This window comes from Ochotona princeps, chromosome X (assembly GCF_030435755.1).
Source record: "Ochotona princeps isolate mOchPri1 chromosome X, mOchPri1.hap1, whole genome shotgun sequence".
NCBI lineage: Eukaryota > Metazoa > Chordata > Mammalia > Lagomorpha > Ochotonidae > Ochotona > Ochotona princeps.
This window is the reverse complement of record NC_080865.1, coordinates 92,822,971-92,850,112: the sequence shown is the minus strand read 5'-3', so window position 1 is coordinate 92,850,112 and position 27,142 is coordinate 92,822,971. Positions and strand designations below refer to the sequence as shown.

At 43.1% G+C, this 27,142-nt stretch overlaps 1 protein-coding gene across 1 annotated transcript in view; it reads right to left on the bottom strand.

The window, feature by feature from the left end:
• HPRT1 (hypoxanthine phosphoribosyltransferase 1) overlaps positions 1–26,169 on the bottom strand; it is a 33,412-nt gene extending 7,243 nt beyond the window's left edge. The window contains exons 1-5 of the mRNA XM_058659205.1: positions 26,102–26,169; positions 18,179–18,285; positions 16,216–16,399; positions 5,737–5,802; positions 2,365–2,382 (exon numbers count right to left, since the gene is read on the bottom strand). Of these exons, the coding sequence (XP_058515188.1) occupies positions 2,365–2,382; positions 5,737–5,802; positions 16,216–16,399; positions 18,179–18,285; positions 26,102–26,128 (402 nt within the window). The 5' untranslated portion in view covers positions 26,129–26,169. The remainder of the gene's footprint in view (positions 1–2,364; positions 2,383–5,736; positions 5,803–16,215; positions 16,400–18,178; positions 18,286–26,101) is intronic.
• Positions 26,170–27,142: the final 973 nt, after the last annotated feature.

Sequence of the window (27,142 nt, the reverse complement as noted above, 5' to 3'; positions counted from 1 at the left end):
ACTACTTTGAGAAGCACTGTTTTATACAATGCTGAAAAGTACACAAATTACTAAGGTTTAATATATAAATGGCTTTACATGAAAGTTAATCTCAGCCAGTCAGTCGAAAGTAGGACACTATTTGAAATAATGCACCTCTGAAAAGGGAAAATATTTTTTGAACTGTCGCTCCTCTTCCAAGAAAATACTTATTAAAGATGGCATAAAACATGGTAAGCCATCAGAAACAGCAGGGTTGGAGACTTTTGAAAGCTGCAGCTTTCTGGCCAGACTCCAGCTAGCTCCAGGATTCCAGATCGCTCGTGCACACGCCCCTGGAAGAGTCCCACCCTCTTGAGTGAGACTGAGATCTATCAAAACGCTGCCAGCTCTTCTGGTGACTGGGTTATACTTTACAAGACAGATGTAGCAGGCTACTGGTTTTAAAGCAGTCAGCTGCCAAATTACAAGAGGGCCCTGGGCTAGGACATGAGGACAGCCTTTAGCATCTGGGGAACACACCTGTAGCCAGTGAGCCACCAGCAGCAAAACAGGCCCTCGGTTCTTGAACCCATAAGGACATCAATCAATCCGGCCAACAGTGTGAACAAGACAAGTCCCAGGTAAAACAGAAGTCACAGCCAACAGCGACATTCAACCTGGTGAGACCTGCAGGCCGGGGGAATCTGTGCTCAAACCTGCATGCTAACCAGACTACTGCACACAGTTATCACACCTCTGGCAATAAAGGCAAAGTGAAGAAAAACAGGGCTTTAGCTCTAGTAGGATGCTAAATTTCCTTTAAAAATGAAATCTGAATACACAAAATGTAAATGTATTGGGGTAGGCATATGTGTGTTGAATAAATCCTTTTCTTCAAAATACTTCATAATTAAAATTCAAAAACTCAAGTAAGTTGAGGAGGGAAGGACTATCAAGTAAGGCTTTATGGAGGGAACTTCAGTTGGGTCATAACAAATTTAAACATGGGATAAGGGAGAGAGGAAGGCCACGTGAAACACAAGAAATAGCAAAAAGTGGGAGTGGATGAAGAAAATACAGCATACTATTTGCTAATAAAAAGGAATGAATATTTACATGTTCCATAACACGCATAAACATTGAAAACACTGAGCTAACAGAAATAAGCCATACACAAAGGTCATATGTTACGTGCTACCATTTACACAAAATGTCCAGAACAGGTAAATCTTAGAGTTAGGAAAGAGATGATGAGTTTCTTGAGGGAAGGGGAAATCTCTAAGGGGATTGGCTTTGTTAGACAATAAAAATATACTTGAATACAGTAATTGTACAATGTTGTAAATATAATAGAAGTCATTGGATTGTGCAACTCAAGTAAGTGAACGGTATGCGAATTATATCTCAATAAAGCTGTTATTTTAAAGAAAAGAAATATGGAACAGCGATCAAAGGGCAAAGAATGAAAGCACAGGCTCCAGGAAGCTGTGAGAAGCATAAAGAAAATGTAAGTTACAAGAGAATGGATTGTTTTTATAAGTTGAGGTCACACGAAAAAATTCTAAAGACTAAAGAATGGGGGAATAAGGTCTGAGTAGGAGGTACAATCACAAACCATGCTTCAGAAGTTTCTAGAAATCAGGAAGGCAGAAGTATCTGAATAAAGAGATCAGAGACAAAAAATTAAAGAGGTACAGTAGGCTATTAAAGAGTGATAAGAAATCAAGGGGTCAAAAAGTATTAAAGAGGGAAAGAAGTTGAGAGGCTGGAAGTGTGAGCTTTTGTACAGGATGGCCAGTGAAGGCCTCAATGAAATGGTGACTTAGGGATAAATCAAAGGTTCTTAAACCTTAGCACTCGATAGACCTACATGGATGCTTGTTAAACATCGTTGGCTGGGGCTCATCATCAAGACTTCAACTCATCTTGAGCTAAAGGAAGTGGTGATCTGACGCTTCTCTTAGCTCAGAGCCTGGAGAAAGTGTTTAACCTTCCTGTGTTTGCTTTCTTAGCATGTTAGAACAGTCCCTGGTAAAGTAAGCACTGGATAAAGCTGGCCATTATTATGTACAAAATACTTTATAGGACATAACAGGAAAAAGAAAGTAACAGAAATAGTCTTTTACATGCACAAAATATTATGTAAAATAAAAATATATTAAATTATAGGCATTTATATATAATATGACTATAGCATGATTAGAAAACTTTCAAAAAGTTATGTAGACAAAAAGGAAACTTTTTCCGTTATCAGCAAATAATCATTTACTAAGTAGTCTTTATAAAACACAAGCCCAGCATTAAGCTGATTTTAAGAGCAATTTCTTTTCCTTGCTTACCTTTAAGATGGTGCATACTAAGTTAGAAAATAATAAATATATTAAAAGTAAATGTAGAACTTACTTCAACAATCAAGACGTTCTAGAAGAAAAAACGAAATAAGAATCAGTTCAATGAATCAAGACAGTATAATAACACAGTATAATGGCATAATATTTTCACAAAGGAACATCTGATGTAAGTGTTCACTTTTTTAAAAGCTTCTATTATTTCGTAAGAGGAGTAATCCTGGCTTTGTTGTGAAATTTCTCCTGGTCTAAGGTGCTGATGTGTAAAACGACAACTTACATTGACTTCCTTTTTGTCCTCTGACTAACACTGTAAGAAGTATAATTTGCCTAATAATTAAAGTCATGCATTTAATGTATCAAATGAATCCAATTCAAAAAAACATTTTTATTAGAGTACCCTGATCTGAGTCTTCTAGGTTCTGTCCGTATCCTTGGACGACATAAAGGAAAAACAAAACTGCTTCCTCACAACCTAACCCCCACACTATTCAGGATTTTATAGCTACAAGGGTTTTTAAGCGAACATACCATCTAACAATTACTTCTCAAATTAGAGAATGGTCTCAATCTATTCTTAAGCTGCTTATAGGAAGGACTCACCATTTCACATACTGGATTTTTTGTGCCCCCCCCCAAAAAGATTCATGCTGTGTAGTCTGTCATGCAGCTATAGCATCAGAATCTTTTTTTTTTTTTTTAATTTTTTTTTAATTTATTTTATTTTTATTACAAAGTCAGATATATTGAGAGGAGGAGAGATAGAGAGGAAGTGGAGCCGCCGGGATTAGAACCAGGGGCCATATGGGATCAAGGCGGGGACCTTAGCCACTAGGCCACGCCGCCAAGCCCTAGCATCAGAATCTTAATGTTCTATAATTCTTCTAAGACAATGCTTATCAAGTCAGAGAGGATCATATCCAACAAGTTGCAAGAAAAATGAGATTTGTTGCTTTCCCTTCCCCTGTTTATATTATTTATAAGCAATTTTTACATATATCATATTAATGCCCTAACTCACACATAATTTACAAATACCTATCAGGAGTAAATAGCTCACCTTTAATTACTTGGGAAAGGAAAGGAAATTTTTCAGAGTCAAGTTGAAGATACTAAATGTACACTTATAAACAACTAAAGCTTCAACTTTTCGCATATCTTGTCAGAACTAGGTCTCCTCGATCGTTGAAGCCTGTGCACAAACGGGCGCCCATACTGGATCCCGGAACACGCAAGGGGCGGACTTTAGCCACTAGACTTCCGCGTAAGGCCCAAGCAATTCTTACACTTTGACAGGTCGGGAGAAACTACTTTATCCAAAATGGGGCTCAGAATAGAAACAAAAATAGAAGCAAAGCACATAGCAAAAAAGTAATTACTTTTCAGTTTTTAGAAGGTCTCAATAAATGTAATTACTCCGTAAATACTACCAAATACACTGAAAAACAAATAAAACCTGTTAATGAACCTTAGTATACTTTAAGACACACAGATAGTAGAGTGAGACATTTCTTGATAAAACTGTGGCTCTATCACCCAACAGTTCCATGGCCTTATCTACAGAAAAGGAACACTACCTCCAGCACTGGGCAGCAGTAAAGGTGGCATTCTAAACATAGCAAACACAGCAGCAGTTGCCTAAGGGGTCTGTTCTCCATTCCTCAAATCCCAACTCATTTGTCTCTTCACATTACACAGTTTAAGCCTTTAGCAATATTGAATAGGATAAATTAATAGGCCAATAATTGCTTCACCATATACCACAGGGCTCTTAACATTTTCTAGCTTATATGAAGGCTAACTTAGTGTCACCAGTGACTTCGTTACTGTCGTAGTCATTTGCACAATGGGATGCAGTTAGTTTACACTTGATCTTAGTCAAAAGCCAGAGAAGCCACAGGACTGAGTTAGTTTTAAAACTATCATGTAATAATGAAACATAGAAAACAAATTTTAGTCTCTGCTCTAAGCTGTGCAACATTCATTAAGCTATAAGCTACTAGCAGAAAGCAGTCCATATAAATCAAAGTCCAGAGAGAACATATTTGTCTAATATAACCCTGTGCTATCTAGAATTTAACACCAATGCTATAAGAAATAAAACAATGAAAATTGCTACCATTGCTGAGAGTTTATTGTGTGTGTAGTAGCTAAATCCCTACGTAAATAAAAAAAAAAAAATCAAGTTCGGAGGTCAAATGACTTGCTTAAAGTCATAAAAACAGGAACTTGGCAGGTTAGAAATTTAAACCCATTCAGGTTTGAAACTCATTCAGGTTTCAAAGGGGGGGGGGGGAATAAAAATACTTAGATACAGTAATTCAGTATTGCGGCACTGCAAGACAAGCACCTACCTATGAAGCCAGCTCCGGTCGCTGCTATTCAGCTTCCGGTCTAGCTCCCAGCTAACGTGCCTGGGACGCGGTACAAGATCGCCCAAGTACTCGGGCCCCCACCACCCACAAGGGAGACCTGGATGGAGTCCTCGCTCTTGGCTTCAGCCTGGCCCAGCCCAAGACACTGCAGAAATTTTGGGAGTGAATCAGCACATGGAATATTGATTACCATTCGTTATCTCTGTTTACCCTGAATTAAAAATAAAACAAAACAAAAACAAAACAGGGGCACAACACAAGGCCCAGTGAAATGCTCCCCTTTGCATGGGCGCCAGGCTCTCATATGGGCACCAATCGGTGTCCCGGCTGCTCTGCTTGTCTTCCAGCTCCCTGCGTGTGGCCTGGGAAAGCAGCAGAAGCTGTCCCACGGAGTTGGGCATGTGGGGAGGCCTGGATCAGACAAGCTGTTGTGGCCACCCGGGGGCAATTCAGCAGATCGAGGATCTTCGTCTCACCCTCTCTGTTTCATTCTGCCTTTCAAATACATACATACATAAATGCTTTAAAGAGAGAGAGAGCTCCACAGGCATTGCATCAGTTAATCCTTTTAACTCTATAAGGTAGCTTACGTGACCCATACTCTATTGGCATAAGAGACACAGAGAAGTTCCCTAACCTGACTGAGGTCCCAGACTTAAAGATTTAAAGTTGTTGAGGCAGGCTTTGAATGTAAGCTGTCAGCGTCCAGGACCCACTTTCAGCGACACTATAACTCTCCATGATTGAAGAAACTAGATATGAGTCTTTTTAAAGAAGCCTATCTTTCCTCCATTTATATTTTTTGAACGATGTCAAATTGGCTCCCACAGAGACAAACAACTGCACTTGGCCATATGAATTTTAAGTTTAATGTCAGATTCTGCACTTTTCATTATATGATATAAGAAAGGGTAATTTACCGTTGCTTGGAAAGGTTTAAATAACATCTGTGGCTACATTACGTAAGCTGACTCTTCATGACTGATTGAAAGCAGTGTTACTAATTGATTCTCTGTGTGAAGGGCTCTGCTCTTCCCCTTCAAGATACATACCTTTCCAGTTAAGGTTGAGAGATCGTCTCCACCAATCACTTTTATGTCCCCTGTTGACTGGTCATTCTAGTTAAAAACACACACACACACACACATAAACATATGTATTATGCACACATACTTCAAATCATCACATGGGAATTAGATTTAAGTTAGCTATCTAATGTTCACAGCATTATGACAGTCTAAATGATATGAATTATGTTTCCAGAAATGAAATTTCAAGTAGAGATTAGTAAAACATCCTACTTAGCCATTACTGATTTGATGTTTAAGAGTCCTAAAAATAAGGTACATGCATTTTGGAGCAGGCAGGATTCTAGCAGCCACTCATCTGCGCACCCAGTCACTTCCAAACCGTGAAGGAAGGCATTAGGTAACAGATGTCTGATTCTGGCACTGTACCAGTCACATGAGTCAAGCAGGTTGTAGGGGCTGTTCTACACCACACTCAGCCTCAAGGATACATCCCCTCAAAATCCAACCCGGGCCCAAGCCATCCCCAGCCTTGTCTGGGAAGTCACGTCTGATCAGCAGTCCATTTAGGCACATCTCCTTGGCTCCCACTTTTCTGTTCTTACAGAATCCAGTAGAAACCCTTACAAGAATTTCAATGCATTATGTGCACTATCCACCAGAGGTGGTGATAATAATGGCTAGGATTTGGCTTGTGCTGGACTCAAGGCCAAACCAGGGTGAAAGGGCAGGTGAACCAAAGAATTCAGACTTGCCCTGTCATGAGAGAAAACCACACCATAAAGCTACAGCAATTAGAACAGTGTCATGCCAGCACGACAATCGACAAGGAGATTAAGGAGCAGAAACAGACTCAGAAGTAGATGATGATTTAGCATATGAAAAGGATGGCATTTTGAGTCAGTAAGGAAAAGATGAATTGCTCGACAAAGGGGGTTTGGTCAACTAGCTATCCATTTAGGAAAAACATAAAGTACGGTCCCTACCTCAAACAATATACATAAACAAATTCCAGATGGATTACAATCTAAATGTAAAAAACAAAGCCATAAGCAGACTGGAACAAAGTAGAGAACTTTTTTCCATATGCTTAGAAGGGATACAAACCTAGGCTTGACATGAATCTAGACTGAAAAGATCGGTAACAAATATTCCCATTATACCTTGGGTTCAACAGTAGTATCGTTTGGGAAGCTGGAGGACAGAAACAAATAAATGATCCAGGGGAAGGTCATAAAGGTATAAAATGATATGCAGTTGTTGTCTACAACGCCAGCATTCCATACTGGCACTGGTTCTAGTCCTGGCTGCTCCACTTCCCACCCAGTTCCCTGCTAATGCACCTGGGAAAGCAGCAGAGGACGGCCCAGGTTCCCGGGCCCTTGTACTCAGGTAGGAGACCCAAAAGCTCTCAACCTCTGGCTGCAGTCTGGCCCAGCCTTAGCCTGTGTGGTCATCTGGGGAGTGAAACAGCAGATGGAGGATCTCTGAGTCTCCCTGTCTATGAACTCTACATCTTTGAAATTAATAAAAAAATCTTTAACAAAAAAAAAAAAATACCTAGCTGAGAAACAAATACTAAAAGGATACGATTCTACCATTCATCCTTCCACCCTGGCAAAATGTAACACGATGCTATACTGAGGGGAAACACGCACTTCCCCAGGTGGCAAGAGTGAGTGTCGAAATCAGTGTGATGTCTTGAAGATGACAGAGCAATAAAAACCAATAACTATTAAAATTGCAAAGATGTGTGATATCTGACCCAGTAATTCCACCTCCTAGAACTGATGTTACCAAAGTTATCACAAATATGCAAAGCTATGGTCAAGGACGTTTAGTATACTGATTGTTCTTCACACAAAGTATTATCTATCTGTTAACAGTTCAATCAAATCCATCTACATAATACTATAACTTGAAGTTACTGAAAAGAATTTGGTAATCCAATACACAATGGACATCAATCAGTGCTAACTACAAACATCAAGTAGTGGAACAACGTGCTGCCTATGAAGTCATTTTTAATTCAGAACTAAAATTTTTTTTACAACAATTAGCTCTGAGTAGTGAGAACAGGGTAAGACTTTACTTTTATACAAACTGCTTAAGATTTTTAAATTTCTCAACTGGTTTTTACCAGGTTAAATGTAATTTGTAGATGTAATTTTAAGAACATGACATTCTTTACATCTATAATAAATGTCAAGTTTTCATGGAGTGCTATTTTTGAAAGACACCAATAGGCCAATACTATTTGGTGCTGCAAACTAGCCTAAGACTTATAAAAAAAACCTTTGCATATTATTTCTTAGGGAAATTTCTTTTCAAACACATAGGATTAACAGGGAGGTGGGAGAAACGCAACACAAAACCTGAAGCTTTAAAAGAGTGAATCATGGTAAGTGGCTAAATAGTGACATCTTGTGTAGAAACCTGGTATTACACTCCAGCTCCAAATAATTGCTTTTTTAGGGGAAAGAAAAGTATGAGAACTGAACAGTGTGGAGGCATAGAAAAACTCCTTTAATCCAAAAGCTATGGTGATAAGGGATGAGAGAAGTTGAAGCATAAAAAATACTGCTGTTTTACTAACAGCTCGAATTCATACTCTTGCTTTTTTTTAAAAAAATGCTATTTATTGATTGGAGAGGAGGCGAGGAAAAGAGCACGGTGGAGACAAACGGAGAGAGAGAACGTGCTCCCTCTGGGTGATCCGCTCTCCCGGTGCTGGCAAGGGAAGCCTGAAGCTGAGAACTCCTCCAGGCCTCGTCCTTGGGTAGCAGGGACTGCATGACCTGCGCTAGCGGCAGCTGCCTCTTGGGTGCCTGAGCAGGAAGTCAGTCCCCCGAGCTGAGCTGGCAGTCCAAGTCAGGCTTGCCAAACTACAGCTGAACCGCTAGGCCAGATGTATGTTTGAATTGTACTTCACACCCCCTTGCATATATTTTGATATCTGCTTCAATTTGGTCTACTTTTTGAGACTAGATGAGCAAATGAGGATAATGACAAAACACAGTTTACTCCTACTTGCCCATTGCCAGGCATTTGAAGGCTTCTAGGTAGCAACAGGAACTGTGTGTAGCTTGCTACAGGAAAGGAGTAGGGGAAGACCTGCTACAAACAAGCAGGCAGGTAGACACCACAAGAAACAGAGGAGGGGCTGGTGCAATGGCTATACTGGCTAAACCTCCAATTGCAAGCATCAGCATCCCACGTGGGTGTCAAATTTGCATCCCAGCTGCTCCACTTCTGATCCACCTCCCTTCCTTTTGGCCTGGGAAAGCAGCCGAGGGTGGCTCAAGGCCTTTGGACCCTGCATTGGTGTGGGAGACCCAAAAGAGGCTCCTGGCTTCAGATCAGCTCAGTTCCGGCTACTGCAACCAACTGGGGAGTGAATCAGCAGATGGGAGAGCACTTTCTCGGTCTTCCTTCTCTCTCTAAATCTGCCTTTCAAATAAAATAAATAAAACTCACTTCCAGAACTTATAAATCATTTTTTTTTGAGGATCCTCTTGGAGTTTTATCACTGGGAAATGCTCTCGAGCATCCAGCCAAGCCTCAAGTCTGCCACACACAAACATCCTTCTTTTCAGATCACAGTGTCTTTGACCAACCGGTCCGTTGACAATCTTTCTAGACTGAACAAATGCTGGCGAAGTACTACATCATATACACTTAGGGACAAAGTAGACCCCAGAGAAAAGCAGCAGACACCCCCATTTTATCAAATGGGGGTGCAGTAAAAATAAGTCTGGAAAGATATATACCCAGGTTAATTTATTTACTTGTATTTTATGAGTTCTTTTAAACAACATCAATTTATATATATATATATATATATATATATATATAAGAAGACTAGCAGATTGAAACATTATGCTGATGAAGCGAGGCCCTCCAGGATGACCTCACACTGCCTGCGCTGGCCGCCACAGTACCACCAGCCACACTCAACTTTAATCAAAAGTTAGGGAATTCATTTGCCTTTGTTTCATAAGACTTATTTCAAGAGATTAACAGCCACATGTGGCTAGTGGCTCTGTGACAGACAGCGCTTCCATCACAGCAGAAAATTCTATTGCAGAGCAGTACTCTAAATATATCAAGGATAACCATTTAGCACAACGTACTACTAAAGAAGACTGAAGAGTGAGCACTAATTACTTAAAACCTGCTCTCTTGGGGATGTGGCATGATGGCTCAAACAGCTAATCCTCAACTTGCAAGAGCTGGGATCCCGTATAGGCACCAGTTCATATCCCAGCAACCCCACTTCCCATTCAGCTCCCTGCCTGTGGCCTGGGAAAGCAGTTGAGGACAGCCCAAAGCCTTGGGACTCTGCACCCACATGGGAGACCCAGAAAAAGCTCCTGGCTTTGGATTGGCTCAGCTCCGGCCCTTGTGGCCACTTGGGCAGTGAATACCAGTAGATGCAAAGTCTTTCTCTTTGTCTCTCCTTCTCTCTGTATATCTTTAAAAAAAAAAAACCCTACTGGGGCCCAGCACAATAGCCTACTGCCTAAATCCTCACCTTGCATTTGCTGGGATCACATAGGGGCACCGGATGGTGTCCTGCCTGCTCCACTTCCATCCAGCTTCCTATTCTGCACCCATGTGACATATCTGGAAGAGGCTCCTGATTTCAGATCAGCTCTGCTCTGGCCACTGTGGCCACTGTGGTCATTTGTGCAGTGAGCCATCTGATGGAAGACCTGGTTCTAACCCCGGCCGTCCCATATAGGAGCCAGTTGTGTCCCACCCATCCAGCTCTCTGCTTGTGGCCTGGGAAAGCATTCGGGGACAGCATAAAGCCTTGGGACCCTGCACCCGCGTGGGAGACTGGGAGGAAGTTCCTGGCTTCTGATTGGTGCAGCATCTCAGGAGCCTGTTGGGACCCGGCTCCTCTGCTTCTCATCCAGCTCTCTGCTGATGCTCCTGGGAAGGCAGTGCAGGATGGCTCCATCTCCTAGGCCCTGTAACCATGTGGGAAGAAACTCCTGGCTTCAGCCTGGCCCAGCCCTTCTGCTGCATCCATGTGGGGTTCAAACCAGCAAATGGAGTATCTCTTTCCACCCCTCCCCCGTCTCTGTGAGATTGAAAAAGCCTGTTGGCGAGGAGGGTAGATTGTAGAGGTGATGGGAGTGGGGGCAGACCCTGAAAGGTCAAGAAACTGAACCTCCTCACTGCTTCTGCCTCGTGCCATCTCATCAAGAAACTCATCTCTACTCCTTGTCAAGAGGAGTCTTCAAAAAATTCATGCACAGCGCATGTTATAAAAAAACACACACTTTTTCAATTTTTGGTTGTTTTTTTTTTTTGCAAAATGTTACTTCTTTTCCTTTTTTAAAGATTTACTCATTTATTTCAAGGACCTAAAGAGAGAAAGGAAATTTATTTCAAATCAAATAGTATCTGGAGAGTGTTCTTAACTTTTACTCTTCAGCAGTAAATCTAGAAAGAATTTCACAAAAAATACATTTTTCACTAAATGAAAATTAACAAATCATGGGCCTGACATGATGGCTCATTTGCTCATAATTTGTTAATTTTCTGGGATCCCATATGGGTGCCGGTTCTAATCCCGGCAGCCCCACTTCCCATCCAGCTCCCTGCTTGTAGCCTGGGAAAGCAGTCGAGGACGGCCCAAAGCCTTGGGACCCTGCACCCGCGTGGGAGACCCTGAAGAAGCTCCTGGCTCCTGGCTTGGAAATGGCCCAACTCCAGCTGCTGCACACATCTAGGCAGTGAACCTGCGGATGGAAGATCTTTCTCTCTGTCTCTCCTTCTCTGTAAATCAGATCTGCCTTTCCAATAAAAGTAAATAAATCTTTAAAAGAAGAAAATTAACAAATCATGCTTTATGTTTGCTATTTCAGGCTTTTTATCACCAGTCAAGGAATTCAATTTAATAACCTTCTCATAGCTAAAAGAAACTACATAAATAAAAATAAAATAAAAAATCTAAACATAGAGAGGCAGGCATTTGGCTGATTGGTTAAGTCATCTCTTGGACCAGCAGCAACCCTGGTCCAAGTGCCTGCTTCCAGAGAAAACACAGCCGAGGCATTTGTACTGCTCACCCTCCTGCACCCCGAGTCAGAGGCCCACATGGCTGTGCAACTTTCTCAACCATGGAAACAATAGTAAAAGCAGAATCTTAAAAAATCTACAAAAAAGAGTGCCTGCATCAAACCCTTGCTGGCCCTGCATCCTAGCCAGCCTCCCAGAGAACAGCAGATATCAGCAGATCTGGGAATTTTCTTTTGAAGATTTATTTGTATCAGAAAAGCAGATCAAATCTACCGAGAGGAGAGATCTTCCATTTGCTGGTTCATTCCCCAGATGTGTGCAACGGCTGGAGCTAAGCAGATCCCAAGTCAGGAGCCTGAAGCAGGTGCAGGGTCACAGGGCTTTGGGCCATCCATCCACCACTGCTTTCCCAAGCCACTACAGGGAGCTGGAAAGAAAGTGCAGCAGCCAGGACATTAAACCTGGACGTGATGCCAACACTTGCAAGGTGAGGATTTAGCCACTGAGTCATCACATGGGCCCTGATCTGAGTACTTGAGTCCCTGCAACACACATGGGAGACCTGGATCAAAATCCCAGCTGGTAATTTCAGCCTCACCTTGCCCTTGCTGTTTGGGGCATACGTGGGGTGAACCACCAAATGGAAGATTTCCATCTTTCCATTTCCCTGACTTTCAAATACAATGAATAAGAAAGGAAAAAAAATCAACAAACAGAAACCAGTAAGTCGAAAACAAAAAATGGGAAAGTGTTTCTACTGATCTTACAACTATAAAATTCTTCTAAAAATGATTGTATCAAAGATAAAGATAATATCTGCAATGGCTCTATTGGCAAATCCTCCACCTCCAGGTAGGCACCAGATCTTGTCCCAGTTGTCCTACTTCCCATCTAGCTGCCAGCTGTGGCCTGGGAAAGTAGTGCAGGCTGGAAGAAACCCATGGGCCCTTGCACTCCTGTGAGAGATCCACATGTTTTGACCATAAGCATTATCAATTTATCAAAGACTGGATAGCAGCTAACATGATTAGAATTAAGTTCCAGTGTAAATCATCAGTCAATACATTCTATTGCATAAAACTCCAAATTCTGACTCAGTGCCATCGCCCATTAGGCTAAGCTTCAGTCTGAGGCGCCAGCATCCCATTTGGTCACTGGTTTGAGTCACAACTGTGCTACTTCCCATCCAGCTCCCTGCTTGTGGCCTAGGAAAGCAGTCCAGGACAGCCCAAAGCCTTGGGACACTGCACCCGCGTGGGAGACCTGGAAGAAGTTCCTGGCTCCTGGCTTTGGATCGGCTCAGCTCCGGCCGTTGCGGTCATTGGGGAGTGAATCACCGGACAGAAGATCTTCTCTGTCTCCTCCTCTCTGTACATCTGACTTTCCAATAAAAATAAAACAAATCTTTAAAAAGGAAATAAAGTCATTCAAGCAAAAAAGGAACTCAAAAGAAAGAAGTCATAACATGATCCATGGGCATACGTTTAATGAGATACAGAAAGTATAACGTTTACATGGTTGTTCAATCACTCACTCAATTATTCGAAAAAGTCAGACTGACGTCTTTTAAAGAAATAATCAAGAGAATGAACATTCTCAAGTAGATCAGGGTCATTGTTCTCAAAGTACAAACACTAGATGAGTTTCGGGGCTGGATGTTTAATCCAGCAGTGAAGAAGTGTGTGACCTAGGGGTTAGAACCACGGCTCAACAGGCTAATCTTCCACCTTTAGGCGCCAATGTCCCATATAGGAGCCAGTTGTGTCCCACCCAGCTAGCTCCCTACTTGTGGCCTGGGAAAGCAGTCAAGGACGGCCCAAAGCCTTGGGACCCTGCACCTGTGTGGGAGACCCAGGAGAAGCTCCTGGCTCTTGGTTCCAGATCAGCTCAGTTCTGGGTGTTTCAGCCATTTGGGCAGTGAGCTAGTAGATGGAAAATCCTTATCTCTCCTTCTTTCTGTGAATCTCCCTGTCTATGAAAATTGAATAAATCGTAAAAAAAAAAAAAGTCCATGGGCCTGGCGAGATACAGGGATCCCATACAGGCAGCAGTTCATATCCCGGCAGCTCCACTTCCCATCCAGCTCCCTGCTTGTGGCCTGGGACAGCAGTTGAGGACGGCCCAAAGCCTTGGGACCCTGCATCTGTGTGGGAGAGCAGGAAGAAGCTCCTGGCTTCAGATTGGTTGTTTCGACTGTTGCGGCCACTTGGGCAGTGAACCAGCAGACAGAAACTCTTCTTCTGTCTCTCCTTGTCTCTGCAGATCTGCCTTTCCAATAAAAACAATTATTTTAAGAAAAAGTTCATGTCCCACACTTGAGTAGATCTGAATACCCAGCTAGCTCCTGACTTCAGCTTCCTGCTAACACAGACTATGGCAGTTCAAGTCATCAGCTAGGTGCCATGAATGTGGGAGACCTGAATTGCTTTCTGGGATCCCACCATGACCCGGCCATAGCAGACAAGAGCTGTGCAAGCATGTGTCGTCTCTGTGTCATGCTGCCTCTCAAATAGCTAAGGTTTTGAAAACTTATTTAGAAAGGTGAGGTTATTCAAGGATAGAGTACAATGCTGATTTATGAAACAACCAAGAAAGGACATTTATTCCCATCTTGAAATAAGGTAAGATAAATATCTATTTCTAAAGGATAGTGGGGCCAGTATAGTGATGCGGCAAGATAAACCACTAGTTTGAGTCCTAGCTGTTCCACTTCCCATCCAGCTCCCTGCTAATGTACCTAGGAAATCAAAGGAAGATGGCTCAAATATTTGGGCCCCTGCCACCCACACGGTGGACCCAGATGGAGTTTCAGGCTCCTGGCATCAGCCTGACGCAGATCCCGCCACTGGGAAGCAAATCAGCACATGGGAAATTTCCATCACTCTCTGTCTTTGTATTCTGTTTTCCAAATAAATAATTTTTAGAATTAATTTATTTTACTTGGAAGACAGATTTTCACAGAAAGACCATCCATCTTCCTGTTCACTTCCCACATGGCTGTAACAACTGGAGCTGTGCTCAACCAAAGCCAGGAGCCAGAAGCCTCTTCTAAGTCTCCCACATGGGTATAGGTGCCCAAAGACTTCAGTCATGTCCCGCTGCTCTCCCAGGCCATAGACAAAGAGCTGAGTGATAAGTGGAGCGGCCAGAACACAAACTGGCATCCATATGGGATGCCGGCATCACAGGGCGCAGGATTAGCGTGCTGTGCCATCGTACCAGCCCGAATCGAAATACATCTTCAAAAAAACCATCCTAGACGAGGTGTCTGGTGTTAGAGTTAAAACACAGCCTGGGACACCTGCATCCCATACTATACTTCCCCATGCAGTTCCAGCTTCCTGCTAAGACACACCCTGACGAGGCAGCAGATGTGGTTGGGCGCCTATTCCCCACGGGGTTCCTGGCTCCAGTCTGACCCAGTCCTGGCTGTTGCAGGCATCTGGGGAATGAAATGGAGATGGGAGATCTTTTTCCCTTTCTAATAGAATATAAGTGAATATAATGTTAGTAAATAAAAGTATCCTCTGAATAAGCTATTTAAAAAATTTCAAAACAAACACTTGGAAAATAAATATAAAAAATAAGCATACAAATTGACTAGTTAAAAAACACACATGGGGGCCCGGCGGCGTGGCCTAGCGGCTAAAGTCCTCGCCTTGAACGCGCCAGAATCCCATATGGGCGCCGGTTCTAGTCCCGGCAGCTCCACTTCCCATCCAGTTCCCTGCTTGTGGCCTGGGAAAGCAGCCGAGGAAGCCCAAAGCCTTGGGACCCTGAAGTGTGGACGCCCTGGAAGAGGCTCCTGGCTCCTGGCTTCGGATTGGCTCAGCTCTGGCCATTGCAGTCACTTGGGGAGTGAATCAATGGATGGAAGATCTTCTTCTCTGTCTCTCCTCCTTTCTGTATATCTGACTTTTCCAATAAAATAAATAAATCTTTAAGCCCCCCATTTAAAAAATACATGCACTTTAAGGTGAGGAAAGTCACTGTAATGAAGTAAGTCAGGAAAGTATAGTTTGCAGAGCTTCTAAGAAAACACAGGAAGGGCTGTCATTGTGACCCAGCAGGTTAAGCCACTGCCTGCAGTGCTTACATTTTGTGGACACGTTGGAGTCCTGGCTGCTCCATTTGAGATCTAGCTCCCTTCTACCAAGTCTGGGAAAGCAGTGGAAGATGGTTCAAGGGCTCAGGACCCTGCCACTCATGGGGGAGGCTCAAATGGAAGCCCTGGCTTCCGGCCTTGGCTTGGCCCAGCATTGGCTTCTGCAGCCATCTGGGGAGTGAACAAGTGGATGGGAGATGTTTGTGTCTCCCTCTCTCTCTGTAACTGTCTTTCAAGTAAATACACACACACACATATATATATATAACTATATATATATAGTTATATATATATAGTTATATATATATAACAAAAATAGAAAACTACAGTATCCACATTTAAAAAAATGTATTAGATATACTTACATAGTAGCTCTTCAGTCTGATAAAGTCTACAGTCATAGGAATGGATCTATCACTATTTCTATTCAGTGCTTTAATGTAATCCAGCAAGTCAGCAAAGAACTTATAGCCCCCCTTCAGCACACAGAGAGCAACAATGTGATGGCCTCCCATCTCTTTCATCACATCTCGAGCAAGTCTTTCAGTCCTACAAAAGCAAAATCAAGAATTAAACAGAAAGTTTCATACATTAAACTCTATAACACATATCTTATAAGCATTTACGTTCAAGAAAACACATCCTTTATGCCCATACAGTGTGCCATGGCATTATAAACCAAGTTAAAACTTGTTGTCTCCAAAAGCCAGGTGTATCATAACATCTATTACACATTTTTTAAATGCAAATAAAACTAGGACACAATTTTCACTCTTAGATTGGCAAACTCTGAATAAGAAAACCTGTCTGATAATAACTGGCTCAGCTCAGCTCCAGCCGTCGTGGCCATTTGGAGAGTGAGCCAGCAGATGGAAGGTCCGTGTAAATCTTCTCTCTGTAAATCTGCCTTTCCAATAGAAATATATAAACCTTAAAAAGTCTGAGATAACTTTCTGAAGGATAAATTGGCAATGCCAAAATACTCAATACTTTTCCTTTGACTTAAAATTTTCACATGAATAAAGAGGAGCAGGTACAAACCAGCTATGATAAAATCATAATAATGCTATGGAACTTCTGATAGCTCTAGATGTAAAAATGTTACAGCTATGTGGGGCCAGCCTGATCGCTCAACTGGGTAATCCTTCACCTACACCCTACATGGCTACTGGTTGATGTCCTGGCTGCTCCACTTCCCATCCAGCTCCCTGCGACCTTGCACCCATGTGGGAGACCCAAAACAAATTCCTGGCTCCTGGCTTCATGCCAGCTCAGTTATGCGCTGTGGACATGTTGCGAATGAACCAGCAGATCGAAGATATTTCCCTCTGTCTCCCCTCTGTGTAAATCTACCTTTCCAATAAAAATATGTGCTAACATGTACCATGTGCTAAAACAGACATGCCCACTTGCACATTTGCATATAGTATATGCACACAGTCAATATCTAGGGAGTGAGCGCATGGAGGAAACTGACAGGAGAGCTCTATTCTACTTTTACAATGCTTTACAACAGACATACTGGCATTATAGTTTTAAAATTAAAAAATAGGAGCCCAGCAAGATAGCGTAATGGTTAAGGTCCTTGCCTTGAACGCGCCGGGATCCCACATGGGCGCCGGTTCTAATCCCGGCAGCTCCACTTCCCATCCAGCTCCCTGCTTGTGGCCTGGGAAAGCAGTTGAGGACGGCCCAAAGCTTTGGGACCCTGCACCCACATGGCAGACCTGGAAGAGGTTCCTGGTTCCCGGCTTTGGATCGGCACAGCACCGGCCATTGGGGTCACTTGGGGAGTGAATCATCGGACGGAAGATCTTCCTCTCTGTCTCTCCTCCTCTCTGTATATCTGACTTTCCAATAAAATAAACAAATCTTTTAAAAATTTTTTTAAATTAAAAAATAGATACAAAAAGCAATAACTTAAATATCAACCGTGAGTTTTCATGGTAATTCATCTGAGAGGAAATCTTCAAGCTAGATATATGGAATAGGTAAAAACTGGCACTGCCTTCATGTGACTCAGTCCCAGGCCATTACCCTGCAGCTAGGAGCAAGAGATCAAAGTCTAGCTAGAGTTCATGCCTCCAACCTCACTTCAGTGCTTTCTTTTTTTCTCACTACAGAATCCCACTATACCTTCAGTCATAATGGGTAATTAATAAGGACCCCATCTTTTCTTAATAAGGAAGAGTTTAAAATGCAAAGCACCTTTGATCTAACAGTTTAGCCCTAGTTAATGTTCAAATATCAACTACTGAGAACAGCTGCTAACACTGCAAATTAATACAAGAAAACAAACATAAAATTCCAACTGAAGGTCTTACTAACCTGTCCATAATCAGTCCATGAGGAATGAACACCCTTTCCAAATCCTCAGCATAATGATTAGGTATGCAAAATAAATCTAGGTCATAACCTGGTTCATCATCACTAATCTGAAAAAGAAACAGTTATTTCAATATGAGGGTTACAGGATACAAACATTTGATTGGCTTTCATTTCTTTTAAATTTTAAATCTACCCAAGGGAAGGAAGATATGAATTAAAATTATGTAAGAAAACATGCCCTAGAGATGAACAGTCAAGAATCCATAAGTAAAATGACATGATACAGATTTTCCTTTAGGTCCAAAAGGGAAAGAGACAAACTTTAAATAGTTAAGACAAACATCAACATTTTCATAACATTTTAAATGAGGTTTATGAATATATGGGAATTCACTTCATTATTTTCTCCACTCCTCAGTATACTTAAAATTTCAGGACACATAAACAAGCAAAATTGCTATGCCTTATCTAAATCCATCCTTTTATCCAAACCCACCAATAAAAGCTAATTGATCGGGCCTGGTGTGGTGGCCTAGCAGCTGGAGTCCTCACCTTGTGTGCACCAGGATCCCATATGGGCATTGGTTCTAATACCAGCAGCTCCATTCCCAACTAACTCCCTGCTTGTGACCTGGGAAAGCAGTAGAGGACAGCCCAAAGCCTTGGGACCCTGCACCCACGTGAGAGACCCAGAAGAAGCTCCTGGCTCCTGGCTTCTGATTGGCTTAGCTCCAGCCATTGTGACCTCTTGGGGAGTGAACCACTGGACGGAAGATCTTCCTCTGTCTCTCCTACTCTCTGTATATCTGCCTTTCCAATAAAAACAAATACATCTTAAGAAAAAAGATAAAGGAGAAAGTGGGTAAGTATGGATGAACAGGCCAAATGATGGTAAGAATTAGGGACTTGCTACTTTCTATATTTCCTTACTGTCAATGTCAGTTTTTTAATTTAAAATTCCCACTTACCATTATATTCAAAGTTTACTCAAGAATTAAAACTAGAGAGAATTAGAATATTACATATCAGATTATATCTAATACTAAATAACTTTTCAACCACATTAAAGAAACTGATGATATAAGCTTTGGCATTTGAATTATAATTAAGTCTTCAGGTATCAGTTAATACCTGTTGAACATTTCTTTCGGTCAGCATGACATTAGTGCTTCAAGACAAGTGGCTTAACCTTCAGTGACTTCCTAAAACACACTTAAGATTTCTATTATTCATAGAATCCAGTTAGGTTTTGAGATTTCGATTGCTCAAAGCTCCAAGGTGTGCTGTGCAGTGCTGTGCACTCCCTTGCGTCTGCGCATGCGGCCGGGGCATTTTCAGGCTGGTAGAGCAGGAGCAGCCCTGCACAGATGGTACTAGCAGAGGTATTGTGCAGCGCTCAACAACCGACCGAACCCAACATTGACTTTCACATTTTTATCAGAACACATTTACTACAAAAAGGAAATGGAATATCTGTGTCATCTACAGGAGCATTTCCAGAATGCTTTGCAACAATCAAATGCGGCTTTTACAAATTGTAAATATTAAATGTTCGCCTCACCAGAATATATCTGCTGCCACCTAATAAGAACAAAAGGGTATACTCCTTTAAAATCAAGAAAATTCAGGGTGCCAAGAATGACTTCCCCAGAGCTTACTCACGCCTTCCATGCAGTTACTCCTTGTTTCTGCCACCAGCACAAACCAGGACGCACCCACGAGTCTGAAACACACCCTTGTAGAGACTACACGTGGCAAAGCGGCTCAGACGCTGACTTCAGAGTCCTGTTTGTTTCCATTAAAGCCAATGTCAATTCTGCCCAGAGTTCATCCTAGACTCCAGCAATTTGCTAGAATTTCTATTTTAGAGTATATCTCTACTTACCCATGTGAATTCTTACTCTAGTTCTGTCTACATCTCAAGTAAAATCCAGTTCAAATGATTTCTAGCAGAACCAGATTTGTGTATCATATTTAACATGAAAGTATGTCGTCTTAATCAAACCTTAGATTTTATTTTGGGTTTTTGAGGAAGAATTATGGTTTGTTATTTGAAGCATAAAAGCCATGTTAATAGCAGAAACAAAAATTCAAAAGTATTTTTATAACTCCAAGTATTATAGGTATGAATTCACAACTTTGTTATAATTCACTATATACAAATGAAGATTTTATCTGGGTCTTAATTTAAGAAATATATTAATAATTATGGATGTATAATTGTCAGAACTGGGCACTGCGTACATGTTATGAATGCTGCAAATTCGAAATCAAATAAGTAAGGCCCGGCGGCGTGGCCTAGCGGCTAAAGTCCTCGCCTTGAAAGCCCCGGGATCCCATATGGGCGCCGGTTCTAATCCCAGCAGCTCCACTTCCCATCCAGCTCCCTGCTTGTGGCCTGGGAAAGCAGTCGAGGACGGCCCAAAGCCTTGGGACCCTGCACCCGCATGGGAGACCCGGAAGAGGTTCCAGGTTCCCGGCATCAGATCGGCGCGCATCAGCCCGTTGCAGCTCACTTGGGGAGTGAATCATCGGACAGAGGATCTTCCTCTCTGTCTCTCCTCTTCTCTGTATATCTGACTGTAATAAAAATAAATAAATAAATCTTTTTAAAAAAATCATCCCAAATAGGTGAAAATACCTCTGAGTTACTTAAATTTACTCAGAATTCAGAAATCTGACTGCATTTCCTCAGAGCTCTAGAACACGAATCTCATACTCTAACCTTAAATGCTTACTAATGAAAATGGACGCAGGTACTTCTCCACCTTTTGTTCAGAATCAAAACTCAATACCTTGCTATCATGAATTACTGAAGTTGCGGCAGCATTGTAGAGCAGCCACTGCTGGCCCTCCGTATCCAATCTTTGGATCCAGTTTCCTGCTAGCATGTTTGGCAAGGCAGAGGAACATAGCCCAAGTGCCTTGGCCCTAGCAGCCATGTGGCATATTCAGATGGGACTCCAGGTTCCTGGCTTCAGCCTGGCTCAGCCCTAGCTGTTGTAGTCATTTGGGAAGTAAACCAGCAGATGGAAGACCTCTCTCCTTCCCTCTTTCTCTATAGCTGTGCCTTTCACACAAATGAATCACTGAAGACATTTCACTTTCCTGTAAAACCGGCTTTGCAAATGCTGAATAATTATGTGTATCACATCTCTAATAATGGCTTTCATACATGAAAAGCTTTGTGTTTGACACATAATTTCTAATTGCAAAGGCATATTACCTAAAATTACAGTAAGTAAGGAAATTAACCTGAGCTAAAACAACATTTGCCAACATCAATACATCCTCTGTGACTAGGATTGCTTAAGTCTCTTTGTGGTTTAAAAAAAATGGCAATGTCTGTCAGTCTAAACAAGACTAAATGGAAATGAGTCATAAAAAAAGCTGTAAATTAATGATGTACAATAGGATGTTAGAAAAAGGTATTTGGGGCCTGGCGGCATGGCCTAGTGGCTAAAGTCCTCGCCTTGAACGCCCCGGGATCCCATATGGGCGCCGGTTCTGGTCCCGGCAGCTCCACTTCCCATCCAGCTCCCTGCTCGTGGCCTGGGAAAGCAGTTGAGGACGGTCCAGGGCTTTGGGACCCTGCACCCACGTGGGAGACCCGGAAGAGGTTCCTGGTTCCCGGCATCGGATCGGCACGCTTCGGATTCGGCCCGTTGTGGCTCACTTGGTGAGTGAATCATTGGACGGAAGATCTTCCTCTCTGTCTCTCCTCCTCTCTGTATATCTGACTTTGTAATAAAAATAAATAAATCTTTTTTTAAAAAAAAAGGTATTTGATCTCATTCCTAGTAACAACCAGTATTAGCAAGCTTCGAGAATGGGTAGAAATCACTAGGTGACATATTTCTTTTTTTTTATTCAGATACAGAATTCTCAGAAAGCAACAAAGCAGATATAATATGTCACACATTTAGGATAATTTGTGCTAACTCAAGATGGCATAAAAACAAAATTACGAATTACTGATGAAGATATTCACAGATATGAAAATATACTAGTAGCATGTTATTCTTCCTATGTCGTACCAATCTTAAAAGTAAATTACATATATAGCTTGCTTGCCTCCCTTTCTAAGGGTCAAAGCTGGTACAAAAATTAAAATAAGCATTTTTTTAGATTTATTTACTTTTTATTTGAAAGACAGATTTACAGAGAGAAGCAGAGACAAACAGAAAGATCTTCTATCTGCTGGTTCACTCCCCAAGTGGCTGCAGTGACCAGAGCTAAGCTAAGCCGGGAGCTTCCTCTGGTTCTCCCACGTGGGCGCAAGCCATCGTCTCCTGCTTTCCCAGGCCATAAGCACGGAGCTGGATGGGAAGTGGGGGGACATGAACCGGTGCCCATATGCGCTCCTGGTGCATTCAAGGTGAGGATTCAGCCACTGAGCCACTGAATGGGGCCGGAAACAAGCATTCTTAACTACTCAAGCCAGGGATAAAATTATCAGCTCTCCAGGCAAGCAGGCACATAATGCTATATGTGCAATTGATGTGAATTCATCCAATACTAGAATTGTCTCTTTATTAACATGCACAGTGGAAGAAAGCTTACTCTTTTTTTTAAAGATTTATTTTATTTTGGGCCCGGCGGCGTGGCCTAGCGGCTAAAGTCCTCACCTTGAAAGCGCCGGGATCCCATATGGGCGCCGGTTCTAATCCCGGCAGCTCCACTTCCCATCCAGCTCCCTGCTTGTGGCCTGGGAAAGCAGTTGAGGACGGCCCAATGCATTGGGACACTGCACCCACATGGGAGACCTGGAAGAGGTTCCAGGTTCCCGGCATCGGACCGGCGCGCACCGGCCCGTTGCGGCTCACTTGGGGAGTGAATCATTGGATGGAAGATCTTCCTCTCTGTCTCTCCTCCTCTGTGTATATCTGGCTGTAATAAAATGAATAAATCTTTAAAAAAAAAGATTTATTTTATTTTTATTACAAAGTCAGATATACTGAGAGGAGGAGAGATAGAGAGGAAGTGGAGCTGCTGGGATTAGAACCAGCGGCCATGTGGGATCAAGGCGAGGACCTTAGCCACCAGGCCACGCCGCCGAGCCCAAATGCTTACTCTTGACAGAAAAAAAAAAGTATCTGTAAATTATCAGCAGCACACTACTGAATAGCTTTGTTTGAATCCTTACTAGTCATAAACTATTACTGTAAATGTTAGTTAATTGGGTAGCCACTGGGAGGAAAATAAGAATTGCCAATACCGATGCTAATGCCTATGATTGACACTTCCCCAGCATATATATTTTATTGAATCCACAATACAAAATTACACAAAGATGGAAGAGTGCACTAGCATAGCTCAGCGTCTTTACTTCTCGGACGGAGTAACAACATGGCCCAGTTACTGTCTAACGAACTCCAGAAAACGAATAGAAAACTCCAAGATACCTCTTGCCCGCTGGTCCTTTTCCTATTTTACACAATATGCAGATACAAACAATGGTCAGGAAACAATTAAGATGGGTCTTAAAGATTACACAAAATAATTTAGGTCTGTAGTTACAGACTGTCAGTTTAAACCACTCTGACATTAATGATACAGCTGTGGACCAAAAAACGCATAATTGCATCAATTCTGTAAAAATTATTGGTAAGCTAAGATTCAAGTTCTGTTACTACAGGATTATATATCCAGCACTATCAACTTGAACTCCAGATTATATCCATATCAAGACTACCTGATGTTTCACATTAACTGTAAAAATTCAGAAGTTTTTTAGTTCAAATGAGTCAATGTTACCTCTGGCAGTTAAAACTGCAGTTACAAGCAGCATGAGTTTTATTAAGCCAACAGATCTAGGGGCCAATTCATGTATGTGATTGTGGTCAGGTTCAAATTGCTTCATCTAACTGTATCTCCAAGGTCGTGCTAGTTTACCTAATGAGGGTACCAGTTAAGCAACTTCAGGGTATTTACATTAGATAATCTCTACAAAATATTTACCTCAACGGCTAAGACATGGGAAGTTTTGATAAATATCTACTACTGCCACTGCTAATTTAAATGTTTAGAAGTTCAAGGCAGAATCTGGGGAGGACACCTTAGGTCCAAATTCTAGCACTCTTCGTGCAGTGATGGTGAGCAATTTACTGAACCTCTTTGAGCTACATACATTTCTAAACAGATCAAGTCAATTAATGTATGTGAAGAGCTTAATTAGCTCAGAGCAAGCACCTTTTAAGTGCTATTTATTGCCAGCATTTAGGGAGAAGAAAATTGCTTTAAAGGAATGGGAATTTGCTCGTGAAAATCATAATATCTTGATGTCGAAACAAAACTGACTGCCTGTACTAGCAGTAATAACTAATTAATCGCATAATGAGACAGTCATCATATCCCAAAGCTAAAAGCATCTATCCAACTTCCTCAGCAACGGAATAAAAACAACAGCCATTAGCGTTTGAGTGCTCATTTTCAGTAAACCATTTTAACGGACAGGCTCTAGACAGAGATCCAGGTATGAGTCATTTCTTACTGAATGACCTAGCATATGTCTGCAATCTTTCTGAAGCCTCCAAGAGTCCTCATCTATAAAATGCTAATAATCAGATCACTGTTAGAGCTGTTCTGAAGACTAATTAGGACGACGCAGGTAAACAGTGATAGTTCCTACGACTATTCCCAGGAAAGGACGGGGCAAGGGTTGTTTATTCACAAAAACTGTTTCATAACCCTAACTTAACTAACAGTAAGGCCAAAAAGCAGCCAGCACCCCAGTCCATAAGAAAATTGAAGCCTGAAGCCAACCGCCCAAGGCCACCGAGCTCACAGACCCCACTCCACTGAGAACACTGATTTTTACCTTAAGCCACAATTCCTAGCACAAAGCGCAATCCTTCTTCCGACTCAAGAGGTTCACTATTTAATTTATTCATTCAACAAGCCACATTGAAAACTTCCTCACAAGCCAGAGATTTGCTGTGGTCTGGAGTTACCCTGGTGACTACAGCCCTAAGAAAGCTTTCCTGCGAGAAGCCATCAATAGGTAATCAGGTGAACGCTAAAACAAACATCATAATAAAGCAGCCTAAGGCATTTATCTACCAGGGGCAGGCTATTTTAGCAAGCCTTGATCTGAAGGGTTGGGGAGGAGCAACAGTAGCTTGCCTAGCTCCAATTAACAGAACCAATGAGGGTGGAGATAAGATTTCCAAGGCTGCGGGAGGCAAGAACGACCTTGAAGGTAAAGGACCAGCCTCTCCCTGCAACGTCTGAGAGCCGGGAATAAGGATACAAAGCTTATCTGGATTCAAGGCCCAGCTACCTCGGGCCCAGGGAAAACGACCTGCCTTCTCATCAGTTCCTTCGTGGGTGGAAACAGGCATGGTTGCCACTAAGGGAGCTGTGGTGAGGATTCAAGAAGCTAATGCGCAGTCCCCCAAGTATGAATTATTGCACCTGCAGAAGTCAACGCAAAGCCCACGTGCCAGCAGAAGCGGTCGTTTCCCGTGCTGAGGCCCTTTACCCTGAGTGACCTAGGTGCCTCCGCACCAGCCTCAAACTTCCAGACGGGGACCTCTTAGGGGGAGCTCCCACACCCTCAACCGGCGCGATCACGGCCCCAATCGGCCCCTCCCCACAGCACGCTCGCCGGCGGGCACATGTCAACCACAACGCCATTTCCACCTTCTCTTCCCCCACGCAGCCCTCTTTCACAGGAGCTCTCCCCCAGGAGGGGCCCACCCCGAATCCCGCCATTGCTTCCTCCTCACCGCCCTCGGGTGACCTCAAAATCCAACCAAGAAACCTGTGAGATCCCCCCACCCCCGCCTTCCCCGAGCCTCCCTGGCCCCAGCGCGCACCCCGGGCCCCCGAGCCTCCAGGGCCCAGGCGCCGCCACCACTGCCGGACGGCCGGCCGTGTGGGCCAGGCCCCAGGGGGACTAAGGAGCCAAGCGACACTCACCACCACGCTGGGACTGCGAGTCGCCATCACGGGGTCGGCCGGCGAGTGAGCTGACTGGTGGGCGCTGAGAGGAGAAGGAGCAGGCGGCGCAGCCGAGGAGGAGGCGGAGGAGCAGGAGGAGCAGGAGGAGCTGGCGCGGCGCGGGAAAGCCAAGAGTGTCTCTGCACCCGACAGCCGCAGGCAGCGTTCTGAGGCCACACTCAAGCCCCGCCCTCGGCCCGCCTCCGTCGGCGCCGCCCGCGCGCTCGCCGCCGCCGTGCGTCCGCTCGCGGGTGCGGGTTTCCACGCGCAGGAGGCGGCCGTGGGAATTTTCCTTTTTCTTCCGGCAGGAACGGAGACTCCGCCTGCGCAGTATCTCCGCCTTGGCCTCAATCTCCCATTCACAGGGCTCCCAAATTCCCAAACTCGCCTCCAACGCGGCGGGGGAGGGGGTTGACTCACACTGGTTCTAAACTGGGCGTGTGCTCTTCAGGTTGCAGTCACCACGTGGTTGCCTGCACCACCCGTCCCCCTCCCGAGATCTGGCACCGCATTGTGGCTTCCATTTTCCCGGCTGTCTAGGGCTCATTTACATGAACAGCAGCAACAACACCACCCTAACTGGTTTTAAAGGTTGACTTAGGGCGTTAAAGTCAGCCAGATCACGCTAGAAATCTGAAGGAAACGCTTAAGTTCTGTGTAGCCTTGTGTTAATCAGACTGCAAGCCTCTTTTGATCTCAGTTAAATGAGAATATTGACAGTATATCAGCAGGATCATTCGGAGGATTTAAAGAATGAATATGTGTGTGAGAGAGAGACAGAGGGGGAGAGAGAGACAGACAGACAGGCATTCTGTACTTAGGACACTGATCGATGAGTAAATGGGAATTTTGGCTATTAACTGATCTTTATGTCCCCACAATCTCCTATATGGAACTGGGGGTAAAAAAAAAAGTCTGTTTTCAAGTACTAAACTAATTATAAAATGATTCTACGTGTGGCATCTTTGACCTAAGGTTTTATGGGTTATTTTCAAATATTAAGATATTACTTGTGAAAAT